Here is a 22,081-nt window from a genome sequence, read left to right as displayed (position 1 = left end):
AAATCATAAAAGAGAATAAAAGAAAAAGCCTCAAAACTATAAACAAAGCAAGAGGAAGATAAAGAAAAGAAAAATAAAGGAAAAGGGAAGAACAAAGAAATAGGAGAATTGAGAAATGAAGAAATGAACAAGAATGCACATGAACACATAAATCCCAATCGTAATACAAGTGATCTAATGGCAACAACACTAAAAGATCCCAAACATGCAAGGTGTTAAACACATACATCCTCAAACCATTCATCTCCCCTATACTAATCCTAATCTAAGCAACCAAGAAAATAAAAGAAAGAAAAAGGAAAAGTCTCACCGGATAATCCATGCTTAACCAAGAATAAAGAGTGAATATAAGAGTCACCGAATAAAACTCCAAAATAGAAGCAGGACAATAATAGCCGAAAGAGAGCAAAAGAAATAAAGAAAACTATATACAAAGAAAATTGCTAGTAACTTCCAAACAAAACCAAAAGTTAAGAAAAGAAAAGAAAACATAGAAAATAAAGGCGAAGAACAGAGATAGAAAAATCATCATCAGAAATAATCATCAATAAGACAGACAGATATCACACATCATCGACAGAATGACAGCAGAAATCATCAGAAAATCATTAGTAGAAAAACATCATCATCAACAGATAGCAGCAGAAAGGAAATCCGAACACAAAGCCAAAAAACCGTCAAAGCAAGGGGGAATCATGTAAAGCACAAACAAATATAATAAAGCACCCCCAAGCTTACCATGAGCTACCCCCCCCCCCCCCAAGCTAAACCTAACAATAAGGCATGAAAAAGCAAGACAAGAGAAAATCAAGCAAGAAGGGAGGGTAGCCGAGTCGATCTCACTCGGCACTATGGTAAGGGGTAGACTGAGAGCTCCCCTCACCATTATCAGAAACAACACGGCGAACCACGTCATCCGCAACTAAAGCACTTTTTCCATTGGTCCTAAACTTATTCCTAAGCAAATCTAAAGCATAGAAATGCGACCAATCATCCAAAACAGGTGGACCCGAGAGTCCCCACCTCCCATCGGTCTCAGCCAAGGGAAAAGGGTTAGGGTTACCCGGATCGTAAGCAAAATCACATCCCCGGCCTCTTATAATCATAGTCCCCTCGGGTAGTCCCCCGGATAGCACTAGGTGTCACATGGGGCCCCTCCTAATAGGGGTAACAAAGGCGGGGTGCTATGGTCTTATCATAAGGTTCCTATTGAGGAATTGGTCCCTCTTGGACCGGTAGGTAGGGGTAGTTCAAATATGGTTCAATCTTTCCTCTAGAAACATGCAAATCATAAATTCTTCTAGCATGGTAATCATAACCCCCGTAAAAATCATTACCCAAAGAAGGGGAAGATAAGGCAAGGGAAATAGCATCAATCTTATCATGCAAGATAGACAAATCAATAGAAGGAGAAGAAGAAGAAGAAGGAGAGTTAGAAGTACCTCCCCGAGAACTCGGGGGAACACGACGCTTGGGACGAAGGTTAGGCAAAGAAACCCTACGAATAGAACGATAAATAGCCATCTTACTTGGCCACCAAGGCAATTTCGAATTCAAATCACGGACCATAGCTTTGGGGTGAGGAATGAGACACCAATCCGTAGTCAAACAAACTTTCCAAACAAACATATCCTTCTTGGTAGTGCGCTCCAAAAAACTTTGATTGATCAAAGCATAGATTCTTAGAAGATGGGAAGGGGTCTTCTCCCTCTTATCATGTATAGGCTCAAGGGACTCAAGCATAGGCCCATATTTCTTGTCAAGTGAAAGCACTAAGATGGTGACCATGCCACCTATTTGAATACTACCCGAGAGGAAAATCCCATCACGAATATCGGTAAACCGATCAAGTAAATGAGAGGAAAAATCTATGACTTCCCACTCTTCTTCCCATGTCTTGTCCGCTAGCCAAAGCCAACTTAACTCTTCTCGGGATATGGCACCAAGGGATTTCTTAGAGAAGAAAGCATAGGTGAGGGTACGACTAAAATACCTCATAGCCGCTGAATAATTGAGGCCGACTTGGAGTATTGCGGCCAATAAGCCTCTTCATCAGCTATGTGATTCCACCATTTATCCTCATAGTACTTATGATCCTTTTGCAAAGTTTCGAAGGCCGGATAGATATACAGTATCCCATTAAATGGCTTCGGAAAATGAAAATGCCTCATTGAGAAAAGAAAGTGTAATTGAGTGATCATTATTAAAGACTTGGAAGGTTAGAGTTGGAGGCGAATCACCATGCTCATCCTCGTGAACCTCTAGAGAAGCGAGGAACTCGAATGTAATGCGGGAAAATGTTGGTGCATTAAGATCAATGAAAGCCTCAAGCCCTAAGTTCCGAGCCAACATCCTAACGTCCTCATCAATTCCAAGCAAAGTTTTTGTCGCCCTTTCATAGAATCTTGTGGAAAAGAGTTGTTGAGGTGACAAGTTATAGAAGTTGTCCCAATGTTCTCGCTTGGTGAACTCGATGCCATATGTCTCCTTGATGTAGGATGGAGGAGAAACTACCTTGCTATGAATAGATCATCTCGACCTTTTTGCATGACGAAGGGACGCCATCTACACACCATAAGCAAGATAAAGGTTCAATAACAATGGAAAATGATGTGCAAAGTTGATGCATGATAATGGCAAATCCCACAAGGACCAAACTAATCAAGGGAATAATCAAGTATTCACAATCAAGTGAAAAATACACTTAGAAAACCACAATTATAAACCATAATCATGCATAGTGAGCAACAACATTTCATATGACCATCCAAACCCTTATGGACATCATCATCGCTAAATCAACAACACCAAATAACAAATCCAACAATGGTAGTGCCTAAACTTTTCAATAAACGCAAAAAAAAAAAAAACAACACCACCAAGTCATATATTTATCAACAATTCATCATCAACATAATCAAATGAAGCAAGTAGTAAGCAACATGGGTATACTAATAAGGATAGTACCAAACCAAATCAAATCTCCATGAACAATAAAGGTAGAAAATTTATCATAATAATAAAGAAATCATACCTTTAATTGATGAAAAATCGCAAAGAAATGGAACAAGAGCACTATTACACACTAACAATCCCAAATTGCAAACCTCAAAACTTCAATCAAAGAGTACCAAAAAAAATCTCAATTTAGGAGAAGAGAAAATCACCATGGAAGTGTAAAAATTGAGACTAAGAGCAATAATAAACTAGTTAATTATGAATTTTGATGAAATTTCAATGACTAAATGATGATGGAGGTGAAGATAATGCTTGATAAAAAACCAAAGAAAACATGAGTAAGAAAATAAGGTAAGAGAGAGAGAAGGAAAGATAATCGGTGGGGTTTAAGAGGGGAGACGAGCAGGGGCGCGCCCGCGCCATAGGGCGGCGCGCCCGCACCATTGGGCGGCGCGCCTGCACCTGGGGGGTGCGCGGCCGCACCTACCTCATGCGCGCCCGCACCTCTCTGGGTATGAACTTCTCCTCTCTTTTTTCTTTATTTAGTGCGCACAACGGCGGGCACACAATTTATGATGATGATAAACACCAACATAGGCAGTAGGAAAACCCCATTTTAGTGGGTTCAAAACTAGAATTTCATGAACCCATCATAAGAACCCACCAATCTCCATACTTACACATTTTTCCAACTCATGAATTTGGACATTTCTACCTCAAAATTGGCACCAAAATTGTTGGATATCAAATAAAAACCACCTACAACACAAAAGAAAACAAGATTAAAAGAGAATAAAGGCATCAAAGGAAAATCAAAGAAAAATGAGAAAAGGGTTAGAAACTCAGGTTTCCTCCCGGTAAGCGCTTGTTTAACGTTATTAGCTTGACGTTGTCCACCCTTCAAGGTGGATCATAGAGAGTCATATCATGAATGACCCCAACAAAAACTCCATCATAGTAACGCTTAAGCCTATGATCGTTGACCTTGAAAGTCCTTGAGAGGTCCAAAGGAGAAATTTCAATAGCACCATTTGGGAAGACCTCTTGAACAACGAATGGACCGGTCCAACGGGACATCAACTTTCTGGGAAAAAGTCTTATTCTTGAATTGTAAAGGAGCACCTTATCTCCGGGATTGAACTCCTTCTTCTCAATGAGCTTATCATGCACCTCTTTGGCTCTAGCTTTGTACAAATTAGCAGAATCATAAGCATCCAAACAAAGCTCTTCTGATTCATGGAGATCTAACCAACGTTGCTCACCCGCACTTGCCCAATCAAAATTGATCTTTTTTTATTGCCCAATGAGTACGATGCTCAAGCTCAACCGGGAGATGGCAAGATTTACCATAAACCAAGCGGTAAGGAGTGGTACCAATAGGAGTTTTAAAGGCCATTCTATATGCCTACAAGGCATCATCAAGCTTATTTGACCAATCCTTCCTATTTCTTGTAACCGTCTTCTCAAGTATCAACTTGATTTGACGATTGGACACCTTAACTTGCCCACTAGTTTGAGGATGGTAAGGGAGCCCAAAATGTTGGTTTACCCCATGTTTCTTTAACATCTTCTGGAAAGCACTATGCACAAAATGAGACCCATTGTCACTTATAACCGCCTTGGGTATGCCAAACCTTGGGAATATTATCTTTTTAAACAACTTCATTACCACCTTATGGTCATTTGTTGGAGAAGCAATAGCTTCAACCCATTTTAACACATAATCAACGGCAACAAGAATGTATTGATTCCCATATGAAGAAGGGAAAGGACCCATGAAATCTATTCCCCAAACATTGAAAATTTTCAACTTAAGGATGGGTTGTTGGGGCATCTCATTCCTCCTTGAAATGTTCCCGGTCCTTTGGCATCGGTCACTACTTTTGACAAATTCCCAAGTGTTTTTAAAGAGGTTTGGCCACCATAATACGCATTGAAGCACCGTAGAAGTTGTTCTAGAAACACCCATATGTCCACCACTAGGATCAGAGTGGCACATCTTCAACATATTTGGTATTTCCTCATTTGGCACACATCCACGTAACAAACCATCAACACCTCTCTTATACAAAATCGGCTCATCCCAAACATAGTGCCTAGTTTCTCTCTTAAACTTCTTTCTACGATTCTTGGAAAAAGAAGGAGGAAACTCCCCATAAGCAAGGTAATTAACCAAATCGGCAAACCATGGGAGTTCCTTCACATTTATTGAATACAAGAAGTCGTCCAACATTCGATCTTTAATAGGGGACCCATCATCTTGGACATGAAAATCCTCAAGTCTAGATAAATGGTCCGCAACCATATTTTCCGCTCCTTTCTTGTCTCGAATCTCAAGATCAAAAGATTGGATCTCAAGAACCCAACGAATTAACCTTGGCTTAGATTCCTTTTTCCCAAAGAGGTATTTCAAAGCCGCATGACCGGTGAACACAATAGTCTTGGACCCCAACAAGTAACAACAAAACTTTTCAAAGGAATGAGCAATTGCTAAGAACTCTTTTTCCGTTGTTGTGTAATTACTTTGAGCACCATTGAGGGTCTTCGACATGTAATGGATGACATGGATCTTCTTATCAACCCTTTGACCCAACACACCCCCAATAGCCGTATCACTAGCATCACACATAAGCTTGAAAGGCAAATCCCACCTAGGGGCTTGGACAATGGGAGTAGAAGTCAAAGCTTTCTTCAATTTGTTGAATGCCTCCAAACAATTGTCATCAAACACAAAATCAACATCTTTTAGGAGAAGGTCATTGAGGGGCTTGGCAATGAGTGAGAAATCCTTGATGAATCTTCTATAGAAGCCCGCATGCCCCAAAAATGATCTCACTCCCTTTACATTCACCAGGGGTGGAAGTTTCTCAATAACCTCAATCTTGGCCTTATCCACTTCTATTCCTTTATGAGAGATTTACTGTCCAAGCACTATTTCTTCATCCACCATGAAATGGCATTTTTCCCAATTCAACACTAAGTTCACTTTCTCACACCTTGCTAAGCATTTTACAAGATTCTCAAGGCAATCCTCAAACGAAACCCCCCCTACGAAAAAATCGTCCATAAAAACCTCCATTTCTTCCTCCAACATACCTCCAAAAATGCTCATCATGCATCCTATAGGCAAAGGTCCCATAAGGGCATGTGAACATTGTCTTATCTTGATCGACGGGGTCAATTGGGATTTGGAAAAATCCCGAGTAACCATCACGGAAGCAATAAAACTTGTGCCTTGTTAGTCTCTCAAGAATTTGATCAATGAATGGAAGTGGAAAGTGATCCTTCTTGGTAGATATGTTTAGACGTCTATAGTCTATACATATATTCTAAGACCGTCCTAGTCGTAATAAGCTCTCCTTTCTCATTCTTGACTACGGTCATACCCCCCTTCTTTGGAACGACATGAACGGGAGAGACCCACCTAGAGCTTGAGATGGGGAATATGATTCCCGCATCCAAAAGCTTGGTGATCTCTTTCTTCACTACCTCCTCCATTTGGGGATCTAGCTTACGTTGTCGTTCAATAGAGGGAAGGGTGCCTTCCTCAAGCGGTATATGATGCGTACACAAAGCGGGGCTTATACCCTTGAGATCATCAATGGTATAGCCCAAAGCACCTTGGTGCTTTCTCAAAACATCACATAGCGCTTGAGCTTGGCTCTCACTCAAGGATGCACTAACAATTACGGGATAAGTAGAATTTGGGCCTAAGAATTCATACCTAAGGTGTGATGGTAGAGGTTTAAGCTCTACCATAGGCACACCTTTACCTTCTTTGGTCGAGGCCACTTGCAAAGCATCTTGACTTGATATCCCCATGCAAATTTGTTCATCACTTCCTTCAATGCTTCCATCAAGAAAATCTTCATACAATTTCACTTCCTTGCTAGGAGCACCTATCTTTTATTTGTTAAAAAAGATACACTCAAGAGGATCATTAGATGTGAGAAAGTGCTCATGCATGGATTGCACAATATTATCAAGAACTTCAACACTCATGCAATATTCAAAAGAAGAAGAGGGATATTTCATACCTTCATTCAAATAAAACTCAACTACCTCATCTCCTATCTTAAGAGATATCTTAGCACTCTTTACGTCAATCATAGCCCCCGATGTAGCAAGGAATGGTCTTCCTATGATGATAGGGATAGTAGCATCTTCATCCATATCCAACACTACAAAATCTATCGGAATGACAAATTTTCCCACCCTCAAGGGAACAACTTCTACCTTACCCTTTGGGATCTTTATCAACCTATCGGCTAATTGCAATGTAATCTTGGAAGGTAAAAATTCCCCTAGTTCTAGTCTTTGATAGACCGAATATGGCATAAGGCTAACACTAGCTCCTAAGTCACATAAGGCATTATCAATTTGAATCTTATTAATAGCACAAGGGATAGAGAAATTTCCGGGATCCTGAAACTTAGGTGGCATCTTATTCATTATGATCGCACTACAATTCTCGGTTAGGCTAATAGTTTCCGCCATATCAAATGTCCTCTTTCCACTCAAAATTTCTTTAAGGAACTTAGCATAGTTTGGCATTTGTTCTACCACATCGGTGAATGAAAGAGTTAGATGAAGTTGCTTAAGCATCTCTATGAATTTCCCAATTTGTTCATCCAATTTGTGCCTATTATACTTTTGGGGATAAGGGAGCTTGGGCTTGTAAAGTTCTTTCTGTTTCTCTTTCACTCTTTCTACTTGTTCCTCATCAATTTTCTCAATTATGGGACTCTGATCTCCCTCAATCTTTATCGGGCTCATGCTAGTACTCTCTCTAGCATCACTCTTCTTAGGTACTCCACTCTTAAGGACTCTACCACTCCTAGTAACAATTGCATCCATAGGGTTCTTAGAATCTAAGCTCAATGAAGTCAAAGAAGAAGAAGAATTCATAAATTCCTTAAAATCACTAGCCAATTGAGAAAGTCGGTTTCCTAACTCCTTATTTTGAGTCAACATGTCATTAAACTTCTCATCATTCACGGCTATGTAAGATTCTAGCAAATTGTCTTGTTTCTCAAAAACCTCTTACAAGAAACTCCTAGAAGAAAATGGTTGATCATAGAAATTATCACTTGGGCCTTGAGTATTTGGAATGGTTCCAAGTGGGGTACCTCTTTGAACATTAGGTTGAAAATTTCCCCTAATTTGATTATTCCAATTACCCCTATCTTGATTTTGGCCATGATGTTGACTATGGTTACCATAACTTCGATTATGATCCCCATGCCCTCGGCCATGACTTTGACCATTATAACCATGATTGTTACAGCTACCACGAATCTCTTGGACTCCATGATTTCTACAACCACCACTTTGATTATAATTATCATAGTTCGCTTGGTTGTGATAATTCCTATTTCCAACATTTCTTTGATCCTCAAATCTAGGTTCAAAATTATGATTATCAACATAATTCACATGCTCATTTTCGATTCCATCACATTCATCACAAGGAACATTGGGGCACATAGAGGCATCATGATCATTCATTTCACATAAATCACAAGGCCAACATTCTCTAATCATGCAACAAGAAGAAGGAAAAGTTTTAGGGTAAGAAGGTGTACCTTTCCCCTTATTTTGGGAGGGAAGAATCAGAGCTTGCGAAGAGGACTCTCAAGATTGACGTTGAGGGATACAACCTCTTTCCCTAAATCCGAAATTAGAGTGGTAAAATCGTTGATGGCATTGAGTTGTTCGATCAAGTACCCCTTGCTAGTTGGCTCTTTCTCCACCTCTTGCCAATTCATATAATGTTTCACCACTTCATCTATTGCATACACCACTTCTTCTTCCGTTTTGTTCATTATCGGGCCTCCAGCTTCGGCATCTAAGCTTGCTCTTCCTTGAGAACTCAACCCACCATAGAAGATTTGTGTAGGAATCCCATGATGTGGACACTCTTGTTGATACTCCTTATACCTCTCCCATGCTTCATAGAGACTGTCACTAGGCCCTTGCTTGAAACTTTAGAGCAAAGCCCTAGATTCCGCCGTTTTCTTTTTTGGGAAAAAGCGAGATAAAAAAGCCTTGGTAACTTAATCCCATGTCCTTAGGGACCTTGGTTTGACCTCCTTGTCCAACCACTATAAAGCTCTTCCAATGAGAGAGAAGGGAAACAAATTGAGCCTTATATACTCTTGAGAAACTTCGGCTACCATAATTTTATTACAATACTTCTCAAAATCTTTGAGATGATTGAGAGGATTTTCACTTTTTGTACCACCGAATTGTTTCCTCTCGATCAAAGTAATCATAGTTGGTTTGATTTCAAATCATTATCCGGAACCAACAATGGAACAATCCCTCTCTCATACTTGTAAGCACCCAAAGTGCCCAACTCCTTCAATGTCACTCTTTGAGCTTCTCCCATGTTCACTTGCACACACAATCTCAAACCAAATTATTAGTAACACGAATACAAATGTAGCCTAAAGGAAAGTCTTTTTGTAATTTTTGAAAAAGATGGAATAGACTCAACAACAATACAAAATCATAACACCATTTCCCGGCAACGGCGCCATTTTGACAAGGGTCGGAACTAGGTCGTTTAAAATAACCCTACCCTAGGCCAAACAAAATTTGTAATCTCCCAACACACCCTTATACAAGTATAATGATAAGTCGAGGGTCGAACCACTAAGGAATGGAGGGCGATCTTATATTGTCAAGTCAAGCTATTCCTGAAGGGTGAGTTAAGGGTGTTAATGCTAAACAACTAAACAAGCTAGGTTGGGACAAATGTAATAAACACTAGGGCTCGGGATCCACATATACTTGTAACGGATTCCGCTAATTGGGAAAGATTTGACTAAGTCGAGTGATACGAGAGAAAACCAATCATGCAACCAAAAGAGCATATCAAGCTATTTTCCTAGAGGTCTAACTAGCGTCAACTACGATAAACTCTAGCTAGGCACGTCACAAGACACCTCAATCATTAAATGCTAGCCACAAATCAATGGTCCGTATCAATGTGAACCTACAATGCAATCTAGTGTGAATAACTAAGGTGATCAAGCCTAAATAAAACATACACATGCACATAATCAATTACCCAATTTAATCACATCATCAACTCCATCAATTTCCCCAAATTAACATCAATCCATTACTCATATATGATTCACCATTACCCTAGCAATCAAACTACTCACAATCCATAGAAATCAAGATGAAAACAAAGCTAAACAACAAATTCATCATGATCAAATTAAACAAACTAAAATCAAATCACAAATCAATCAAACTTCAATCAAACTTGAACATTAAAAAAACCATTGAAATCAAACTAAAGATTGAATTAAAGAAAAGGAATCCTTAAAAACTTGATCAAAGATCAAAGGAAATGGAGAAATCTTCAATCATCAACAATCCACCATGAAATTCTTTCACTAAAACCTAGAGTTTCTCTCTCTAAATATCTCTCTAATTTTGATCTAAAACTAATTCTAATTCTATTCTAATCATTCTCTCTCTAAAAATACAAAGTAAACTATGTATAGTAAACTTAACAAGAGAAAAGTTAGTTAGATCGTCCAAAAGAAACCCCGGAATGTGCGGTCGCAACAAGGGAGAGGCGCGGCCGCAAAAAAATGGGTACGGAACAGGGGCCCTGGCATGCACGCCCGCGACAGGCCACCCAGGTGCGCGGCCGTACCACCCTCGTGCGTGCCCGCACCTGGCAGCAGGGGAGCCCCCTTCTTCTTCGTCCTAGCTCATCCTCGTGCGCTTGTCTTGGTGATGATGATGAACTCTAAGGTAGTCAGTCTTGAAATGGTTCATTAAAAAAACAATTGAAATCAAACTTCAATCAAACTTGAACTTGCTCCTTGAATTCCTTCAAACTTGAGTTCCAAATGACAAGCGAGAGGCAACCAAAATGATGAGAAATATGAGAGGAAGGCTCGGGAATCCTTGGAACACGATCATAACCTGAAAATACATGAAAACAAGCAAATAAAAGGGATAAAGACCAAATAAACAAAGAAATGCACAAAGAAAGAAAACTAACTAAGGAAAGCACAAACTAAATAAAATAAAGAACAAAACTAGGGAAAAATCAAGAAAAGAGCTATAAAAGAGCATGAATATCATCCTAAAAGAAGCCAAATGAGTGCCATAAATGACACTCATCAATCCATTTGGTTTGGAGTATAAGAAGATACACGCATGTCCTAATGACTGTATTCTGTATCGAAATGAGTATGAACAATTGCAGGAGTGTCCACGATGCAAGCGGTTGCGCTTCAAGCGCATGAGTTGTAATCCTGGTATGTAGGCACCACCAACTAAGGTGTTGTGGTATCTTCCCATAATTCCAAGCTTTAAGCGTCTGTTCTCAATACCAAAAGATGTTAAAAACTTGAGGTGGCATGCAGAGGGAAGAAAGAAAAACAGAATGCTGAAGCATCCAGCTGACTCTCCATAGTGGAAGAACATTGATTTGAAGTTTGAGAAATTTGGTGATGAAGTCAGAAATTTAAGGCTTGGGTTGTGCATAGACGGGATGAATCCATTTGGCACTCTTAGTACCCAACACAGCACATGGCTGGTACTTTTAGTAATTTATAATTTGCCTCCTTAGTTGTGCATGAAACGTAAGTATGTAATGCTTTCATTGCTAATAACGGGGCCTAGGAAACCTGGAAACGACATAGATGTTTACCTTGCGCCGCTTATTGACGACTTGAGAAAGATGTGGGATGAAGGGGTTTTCGTTTTCGATGCTCATCAAAACGAGATGTTCACATTGCGTGCAGCCCTTTTGTGGACCATGAATAACTTCCTTGCATATGGCAACTTGTGTGGGTATAAGGTCAAAGGAAAAAAGCATGCCCCATAAGTATTGATGACACATCAAGCATATACCTTACTCATTCTCACAAAGATGTCTACCTACGGACTCGAAGGTTCCTTAGGCGTGATCACCCGTACCATAGGCAGAAAAAGGCTTTCGATGGAACAGTGGAAGAGGATATTGCGCCTAGACCATTGACTGGTGCTAAGATTTGTGCTCGGGTGAAAGGGATACAAACGGTGTTTGGAAAATCAGAAAAAATTGTAGTCTCAGCTGCTCTATTTAAAAAAGAATCAATCTTTTGGAAGCTTCCGTACTGGAGAGAACATGACGTTAGGCATTGTCTTGATGTGATTCATATAGAGAAGAATGTGTGTGATGCTCTTTTTGGAACGCTTATGAATATCCAAGGCAAAACAAAGGACAGAAAGGGTGCACAGTTAGATTTGAAAGAGATGGGAATTCGTCCAGAATTGTAGCCTCAAGAAAAGGTTAGAAAGGGGAAGGAACCGAGAAAAGAAGATGAAAATGTTTCGAAAAAAGGGAAGGAGAAGAGCAAGGGAAAGGGAAAGGCCAAAGATGCGTCAAAGAAGAAAGTTGAGGGTAAAGGGAAGGATAAAAATAATTATTTACCCCCGGCTTGCTATACATTGTCAAGGGTAGAGAAACGTATGTTTTATAAAAAGAATTATTTATCCCCGGCTTGCTATCTATTGTCAAGGGTAGAAAAACGTATGTTTTGTGCATGTCTGAAAGACATTAAGGTTCCATTAGGGTACTCATATAACATGAAAAGATTTGTAACTTTAAATGGAGAATTGAAGCTGATAAGTATGAAATCCCATGATTGTCACATTATGATGTAAATATTCCTACCGATTGCAATCCGTGTTATTCTACCAAAGCAAGTGAGGGAAGCAATTACTAGCCTTTGTTCGTTTTTTCAATACGATTTGTAGCAAAGTGCTTGATCCTTGTACACTAGATACTTTGCAAGCAGATGTGGTTGTGACTTTGTGCAAATTTGAGATGTATTTCCCACCCTCATTTTTTGACATAATGGTTCATGTGGTTCTTCATTTGGTGCGTGAGATTAAGTTGTGCGGTCCAGGGTTCATGAGGTGGTGCTATCCTTTTGAAAGAAAAATGGGTACATTATAAGATAAAGTATGGAACTGGGCTCACCCTGAAGGAAGTATGATGCAAGGGACCGTGGGTGAGGAGATAGGTAACTTTGTGGTGGACTACATAGCCCTTGCTCAACCTATTGGTCTTCCTACTTCTGAACATGAAGGTAGACTTGATGGTCATGACACAATTGGGTCGAAACGAATGTCACTTGACCGAGATCAGTTCTTACAAGCACACCTTTATGTATTGCACCATGTTTCAGACGTGCACCCATATTTAGATGAGCACATGGCTAGTTTGCGTGACGAATTTCCATCGAAAGGTGAAAGGGCACTTATGCAGTTGCATTATAAGAGGTTTGTAAATTGGTTTTGTGATCGAGTAATGAGTAGATTGGATGATGGAGTAAAAGAGATCTGAGTGGATCGATAAGGGTTTATACCCTAAATCGCTTCTAGTGGCATCGAAGGAATTCTCTAGTTCCACGATCACTACTTTGGTGAGTCGTGCTGGTGATTTCTTTTGTTCTCTCCATACGTTTGATAAGGAAACTGGAAAATGGGTCATCAAGGGTCCGGAAACAAAAAAAAAATGGCACATAAGCTTGTAAGTTACCTATGAACTATTGAATTTTAAGTCACTTTTGCATCAAAACCACTATACAAACCATTAACTATCTTACTGACATCCTTTTTCCTTTTGCTACAGCTTGAGCACACTCAAGAGCTAGTGGAGGACAAATTTAAACCAAGTGTGGAGAATGACCCTTTCACCATGGCTTTGGGAAGGCTATACCATCCAAGACGAGTAGTAGGTTCGGGAGGATCATTGTCTTGGATGGCAGCGGCTGCAGTGGCTAGAGCAGCCCAGGCAGCGGCTGCCTGGGGTGCAACAGCCCCGACAGCGGTTGCCTGGGGTGCAGCAAGCCAGGCAGCAGGCTGTCGGGGCTGCTGCAGCCTCGGCAACCCCTGTCTGGGCTGCTGCAGCCTCGTCAGGCGGCTGCCGGAGCTGTTATGGCTTCGGCGGGGGCTGCTTTCGCTGTTTTGGCAGCAGGGGCGGCTCCCTCAGGTGTTCCGGTCTCGACGGAATTTGAAATATTTTTAAAAAAAAAAAATTTGAGCCAAATTTTTTTTTTTTCTAAACTCACTCGGCGAAACGACTTTTCAAATGCCTATTTTCTTCATTTCTCAACTTATGAACTTATTCTTTATCAAACCATATCATAATTACATATTTATAAGTTAATGTGACTTAAAATGACTTAAAAGAAGCTAATTTCTAAGTTTTTTTCTCCATTTCATCAAAATAAAGAAATTTCTTTCCAAAACGGCTTCTCACTTGCGTATTTTCTTGAATTCTCAACTTATGAACTTATTCTTTCTCAAACCATCTCATAATTACATATTTATAAGTGATTGTGACTTAAAATGACATAAAAGAAGCAAATTCCTAAGTTTTTGGGTCCATTTCATCAAAATAAACCCATTTAGAGCCGAAATGGTTTCTCACATGCCTATTTTCTTCATTTCTCAACTTATGAACTTATTCTTTCTCAAAACATCTCATAATTACATATTTATAAGTTAATGTGATTTGAAATGACGTAAAATAAGCTAATTTATAAGTTTTTAGGTCCATTTCATCAAACTAAAACCATTTTGAGCCGAAATGGCTTCTCACTTGCGTATTTTTTTATTTCTCAACTTATAAACTTATTCATTCTCAAACCATCTCATAATTACATATTTATAAGTTATTGTGAGTTGAAATTACATAAAAGAACAAAGTTCTAAGTTTTTGGGCCCATTTCATCAAAATAAAGCCATTTTGAGCCGAAATGGCTTCTCACTTGCTTAATTTCTTCGTTTCTCAACTTATAAACTTATTCATTCTCCAACCATCTTATAATTACATATTTATAAGTTATTTTGAGTTGAAATTACATAAAAGAAGTAAAGTCCTATGTTTTTTGGCCTATTTCATCAATATAAAGCCATTTTGACCCAAATTGGCTTCTTACATGTCTCTTTTCTTCATTTCTTAACTTATAAAATTATTATTTATAAAACCATATCTTAATTACAAATTTATAAGTGATTGTGACTTGAAATGACATAAAAGAAGCTAAGTTCGAAGTTTTTGGGTCCATTTCATCAAAATAAAGCCATTTTGAGCCGAAATGGCTTCTCACTTGCCTATTTTCTTCATTAGTCAACTTATAAACTTATTATTTCTCAAACTATCACATAATTACGTATTTATAAGTGATTGTGAGTTGAAATTACATAAAAGAAGCTAATTTCTAGTTAATGGGTCCATTTCATCAAAATAAAACCATTTTAAGCCAAAATAACTTATAATATGCCTATTTTCTTCATTTCTCAACTTATAAACTTATTCTTTCTCAAACCATTTCAGATTTCACATGGAAGAAAAACTTCAAAGAGAAAGAGGGGGGAGAAGCCTAAAAGCATTGATTAATCTAAGAAGTAGCTAAGTGAACAAAGGTCCAAGAGTGAAAAAGCGTCAAAGTTTCACACTTCGAAAGGTTCACCCATGCAACCTACTCCACTAGTTGAAGACATTGTTCTTCAATCGCTCTCTGCTGACATGACCTTTCTTCACAGCCGTTCTTGTCATTTGGTCGATCCCATGGAAGTTGCACTTCCTAAGGCAATGTTCCACTATGATGAGGATGCAGTTGCATGGATCAGCAAAGAAGATGTGATGGAATTTCTACGTGGTGCAAAGCTTAACATTTCCCTCATTTAGACATTCATGAGCTACTTCAATGCCCACATAATCTACACCGTTTTCAAGCTATTCATATTTATGGTGATTATCCTACATGCATGTGATTAATTATTCAATGTTCATGCACGTAGAGCACTACAGGAGCACTTAACTGAAACTGATTCTCCTTTTAATGTTGCGTGGCTATGCCCCGAGCAGTTATCCACTACTAAAATCATAGGCAACACCCAGCGTGTGCGGGAGACAAGTTCATATTCGCCCCATGTTATAAAGAGTAAGTCTAACCATGTCAAATTCAATCGATTTGGCCTCATTATATGTTGACTCCTAAATATTAATTTGCTTGTCTATTATGAACTTATTTAGGGAGCATTGGCGCCTCATGGTGATTTGTAATTCCAATAACACAATTTATCACCTTGATTCAGCTTGATCATCGGAGAAGTGGCTTGTGAAGTCTATATTGCAAAAGTAAATATATATAGCTACCTAGTGATGATTATTGCTAATAATAACTAATTTAGTAGTCAAACGACTAATCAAATTTGAATGTACTTTATTTACTACAGTGTGATGAAGAAGCTACATTGTCGTGCTCAATAGGGTCCAACATGGAAGTCACTGTTGGTAATTTACATGATATTGTGATTATCTTAAAAATCTATGTTAGTAAATATTTGCTAATTTCCTTTGCATGTTTCACTGATGTGATTTGTTGTCATATGCTATTGCGCACAACAAGAAAATGGACTTGATTGTGCTTTGTATGTGATGAGATTCATGCTTGACATAGTGACTCATTGTACGGGCAGTTAATAGCTTGATGAGGTAAGTCCTAAAAATTAATGAAATGCTATATTGATGTGATTTCTAGCCTTAAACATCTAATATTACCCAACAATGATATGTTATGAGAAATAAAAAGGTCATTTGACAAGAAAGGTAGAAAATGGGCTGAATAGAAGTCATATAGGCCATATTTGGGCCATTTTGTGTAAATATACTCTTTTGATGTGATTTCATTCTTTATACACCTATAACTAGATAATATTGACATGTTATGAGATAAATAAAGTTCATTTGATAAGAATTGTAGGAAATGGCCAAAGTAAAGTCATATAGGCGACATTCGGGCCATTTTGAGGAGTAAAAGGCGTCTTAAACCTTAATAAAATGCTCTTTTGATTAAATTTTAGGGCTTAGACACATAAAACTAGGTGACAATGACATGTTATGAGAAAGAAATAGTTCATTTGATAAGTAATGTAGGAAATGGGCTACATAGAAGTCATATAGGCCATATTTAGGCCATTTTGAGTAAAATGCGTTGTTAAACTTAATGAAATGCTATATTGATGTGATTTCTAGCTTTAGACACCAAATATTACCCAACATTGACATGTTATGAGAAATAAAAAGGTTATTTGACAAGAAAGGTAGAAAATGGGCTAAATAGAAGTCATATGGGCCATATTTGGGCCATTTTGTGTAAATATGCTCTTTTGATGTGATTTTATTCCTTATAAACCTATAACTAGATAGTATTGATATGTTATGAGATAAATAATGTTCATTTGATAATAATTGTAGGAAATGGGCAAAGTAAAGTCATATAGGCCATATTCGAGCCATTTTGAGTAAAAAGCGTCTTAAACCTTAATAAAATGCTCTTTTGATTCAATTTTAGGGCTTAGACACATAAACCAAGTGATATTGACATTTTATGAGAAATAAATAGTTCATTTGATAAGTAATGTAGGAAATGGGCTACATAAAAGTCATATAGGCAATATTTGGGCCATTTTCAGTAAAATGCATTGTTAAACTTAATGAAATGCTATATTGATGTTATTTCTAGCCTTATACACCTACTATTACCCAACATTGACATGTTATGAGAAATAAAAAGGTCATTTGACAAGAAAGGTAGAAAATGAGCTGAATAGAAGTCATATGGGCTATATTTGGGCCATTTTTTGTTAATATACTCTTTTGATGTGATTTCTTTCCTAATACACCTATAACTAGATAATATTGACATTTTATGAGATAAATAAAGTTCATTTAATAAGAAATGTAGGAAATGGGCAAAGTAAAGTCATATAGGCCATATTTAGGCCATTTTGAGTAAAAAGCGTCTTAAACCTTAATAAAATGTTTTTTGATTCAATTTTATGGCTAAGACCATAAAACTAGGTGACATAGACATGTTATGAGAAAGAAATAGTTCATTTTATAAGAAATGTAGAAAATAGGCTAAATAGAAGTCATATAGGTCATATTTGATAAGATACATATTATTTTGCCTAATTAATTAATTCTAACATATTTTTTTTTTGTATTTCAAGTTTTGTAAGGTCCAAAAGGATGGTCCGTTGAAAATCAAGGAACTTTATGAAGTTCGTGACACGTTGGCGTCTTTTATCACCTTCAACATGTAACTTACATTTTAATTGTAAATTTATGTTAACTTTTGAACTATATTATTATTCATTATTTTTTACTATCATTTGTATATATATATATATAACACTTTTTTTTATTATTGTATTGCATTTGGGAATATTTATTTATATATATATATATGAATTCTTGTTTTTAATATTATTTGTATCTTATTCAAATATTTAATAATAATATTATTATTAGTAATTATAATAAAAATATTATTAATTATTTTATATAATATTATTGCTGGAATTACAGGTTATTATTATTGCTAGAAATAGGGTGTTTTTTTTTTAATATTATGGCACGAACAATGGAAAAAAAATATATATAGTGAAAAGGCACAGGTAACCGGTGCCAAAACAAGTTGCCACGCGGGAGTTTATTTTAGGCACCAGTTAACCGGTGGCCAAAATAGTTAAAGGCACCGGTTAACCGGTGCCAAAACCAGTTTAGGGCACCAGTTTTGAATCGGTACCAAAAAGGGGGGTAATTGGCACCTCCCACATAGAAACCAGTTCAAACCCGTTTCTTAGACCGGGTTTGAACCGCTGCCTATTTCTATTTTTCTACTAGTGTTTGGAGTTTTTCAATATAAAGAACAAGGAAATGCATATACAAATGTGCATAGAATATATGAATCAACATCCCACCAAACATGATAGAATACCCTCCCCTAAGCTTGAATGAGATCATACACTCAAATCATAAATCAAATAATCCATGGGAAGGGAAAAGAAAGAAATCAAACCAACAATACCAACAAATGACCAACAAGTTATCATCCATTAGAGAAAGAGTAAAGAAATATATTCCCGGATGTTGGTGGGTGTTGTATAGGATAGCTCCCACTGAACTATCGCCCAGCCCTTAGGGTGTCCACTCACTGCCGAGAAAGTAGCTAAGAAGGGCTCTCTAGTCTGATGGAGTCAACTCGGAGGGCTGACCAGGCTGGACCCTCCATAAAGGAGATAGTACGCCTATAAATAGAGGGTAAGGTACAGCGGAAAAGTGGTTAGAAACTCAAGTTATTATACTTTCTATATCTCTCTAAGTACACTTTCTCTCTCTAAACACTTTCTAACTTAAGCTTCGGAGGGGGGTTCCTCAAGCCACCCCCGAGGGCAGTTTACGTGCGTTGTCGTGTGTAGGTTGTTGACGGGACCCATCTCACCCAGCAGAACCCTTGGATCCATACCTGGAACAATTGACGCTAGAAGGAGGGGAAGGATCATCTAATTTGAGGTTTGCCAGCTAAGTTAGGGACTAGTTGACAAACCACCATGGCCGGGGAGGAAGCTGTGCAAACACCCATATCCAAAGCCAATAAGACCAACCAAACACCACAAAAAACACCCTCAGTAACCCTTGATCCAAAAGGATCCACTGAAAATCCCAAATCGACCATCTCACAGAAATCCCACCCCATCGGATCGACATCAGCTGCAGCTAAAGCGGTGTCGAAACCAGTCAATCCGACAGGATCTAGTTCCATTTTCAAATATGGAATTCCATTATCAGGTACGAACAATGAGCTCGTTGTTTCAGCAATTGTAACCCAGAAACCGCAACCCGTAAACATGCAAGCCATCCTGCAGAACCTCTCTAAGTGTAGGAAAGAACAGTTGGTAGCAATGACGACAGTCCTTACCAATATGGGTAAGGGAGCGAGCCCATCACCGACAGTGGCTGCTGCGGAGCCCGCAGTAAAGACGTCAGCGCCCACAACCCTCACCCCCGAGCAGAAGGAGCTCGTTCACTTGAGGAAAAAGGTATTTGAGTAGGAAGCTCGCAATCAGAACCAATAATGGAGTGTGGAAGAAGTAACCCAGGCTCAGATCAGCCTGGAGAAGCGAGCTCCCCGCAGCATGTCGCCAGCCTCAGAGCGGGGACCCAGCCCGGAGAAAGACAAGCGAGCGCGAATCTAGGTTGTTCTAGATGAGTCCCCATTTTGCCGGAAGATTTTGGAGGAACCAGTGGAGAAAGTAAAAATGTCGAGCTGCAGATACAATGGGACCACAACACCCAAGAGTCACATATCATGTTTTGAGAACCACATGGTACTCTATACCATAACCTACCCTGGAGAGGCTAGCAGTAGAGTGGTATGGTACCATTCCCAAATGTTCCGTATACTCGTATAATCAGTTGAAGAGAATGTTCATGGAGCATTTCATAACCTTGGTAGATCGAACTAAGATGACAATTGAGCTGTTGTCGTTAGTTTAGGGGAAGGACGAGCCCCTGAGGGAGTTCATCACCAGATTTATCAAGGAAGCAACAACCATCCCTAATATGAGTCAGGAGGTAGCACTACAGGAAATGCAGAGAGGTTTACTACCAAGCTCACCATTCACATCGTATATGGGGCGTAAGAGCCTCAAAACATTAGCTGAAGCGCTAGGTAAAGTGCATGAGCTCATCAAAGCATACGAAACTGACAGAGAAATGCTGAGTAGGAAGGCACCAGGTGACTCAGTTAAGTGAGCAGAGGTTTTTCCCGGGCTGAGAACGCACCCAGGGCTGACCAGCCGAGCAGGGCCTAGCAAAGCCGTAGAGAAGCAGATAGAGTAGTGGGGGTGAGAAGGTTAGACCCAAAGAGAGGGGCAAGGTTAGAATGTTCGACCAATATACCCCACTAACTCACTCAAGGTCTCATATCTTTAGCGTGAATAAAGCCGATGATAAGTGGCAGAGACCCCCAAGGATGGTCAACAGGAATTGTGATACCAGCAAGTGGTGTGACTTTCATAGAGACCATGGCCATACCACCGATGAATGCACACACCTAAAGGATAACATAGAGGATCTAGTCAGGAGAAGGTACCTGAATAAGTTTAAGCAACGCGATGACCCTCCCTAAAGAAGGGACGAGGATAGAACAGGTCGCGCTGACTTCAGAGGAGGTCATAGAGGTCCCGCGGGGGACAGGGACAGAGATAGTAAGCCAGAAGGCAGAGTATATATGATCAGTGGAGGACCGGTGCATGGAGGAACATTGAACAAAGCACGGGCCGAACTGCGAGCAATAGAAGCGTAGATGGCCACCCCTTCCCCCGAAGCCACGAGCCAAGTTTGACGAGTATGACCAAGAAGGCATAATTTACCCTCATGATGATCCCCTAGTGGTGACAATGAGAATTGCAAACTGGGAGGTGGACAGGATATTGATAAATGGAGGCAGCTCAGCCAACATCATATACATCAGCACGTTCAACGAGCTGACGTTGGACAAAAAGGATCTGAAAAGGGTGAGTTATGAAGTCACCGAGTTTAATGGATCAGGGATGACCCCGGAAGGTATAATTGAGCTCTCAGTTCGAGTGGGGGAAAGATTAAAAAGACGTGATGTTTGAGCAGAGTTCCTCGTGATAAACTCTCCTTCTTCCTATAACGTGATCATGGGAAGGCCGCTCATCCACAAGATAAGCGGAGTGGTATCCACCTACCACCTTGCCATGGCCTACACGACTAATGAGGGACGGTCAGCAAAGCTTAGGGGAAGCCAGAAGACAGCTCAACAATGTAACATAACTGCATTAATGCAGCCTGCAAAGACCAGACAGTGGTCAACCTCAGAACGAAGGTCCACTGAGCAGGCTAAGAGAAAGTCAAGAAAAAGGAAGCGCGAAGAATATCACAGGGATAAGGATAAACAGAAGTTAGCAATGGAAAACTTTGAGCCTGCAAAGGAGGAGATGGCTAGACAACTTCCTAGTGAAGAGCATGTCACAGTTGAGCTCACAGAAGGTGACCCATCGAGAACGGTGAAAATCGGGAAAGACATTGACCCTAGAGTAGAGGTTCGCCTCATAGAGCTGCTGAGAAGGAAAAAGGATATTTTTGCATTTTCCGCAGATGAGATGCCCGGAATTGACCCTGCAGTCATGGTCCACAGGCTGAATGTGAAGGAGGATATTAAGCCGGCAAGGCAGAAAAAACGAAGCTTCTCCACAGAGAAAAATAAAGCAA

General features: G+C 39.3%; 1 protein-coding gene across 1 annotated transcript; it reads right to left on the bottom strand.

The window, feature by feature from the left end:
- Positions 1 to 3,858: 3,858 nt before the first annotated feature.
- LOC110695569 lies at positions 3,859 to 4,354 on the bottom strand. The gene is made up of 2 exons (XM_021872784.1): positions 4,306 to 4,354; positions 3,859 to 4,202 (listed from the first exon to the last, which is right to left on the bottom strand). The coding sequence occupies exons 1-2, from the start codon at positions 4,352 to 4,354 to the stop codon at positions 3,859 to 3,861; spliced, it is 393 nt and encodes a 130-aa protein (XP_021728476.1).
- Positions 4,355 to 22,081: the final 17,727 nt, after the last annotated feature.

Source organism: Chenopodium quinoa, unplaced genomic scaffold, assembly GCF_001683475.1.
Source record: "Chenopodium quinoa cultivar QQ74 unplaced genomic scaffold, ASM168347v1, whole genome shotgun sequence".
Classification (NCBI taxonomy): Eukaryota; Viridiplantae; Streptophyta; class Magnoliopsida; order Caryophyllales; family Amaranthaceae; genus Chenopodium; species Chenopodium quinoa.
Note: the sequence above shows the minus strand (reverse complement) of the source record. Positions and strands in the feature narration are given on the sequence as shown.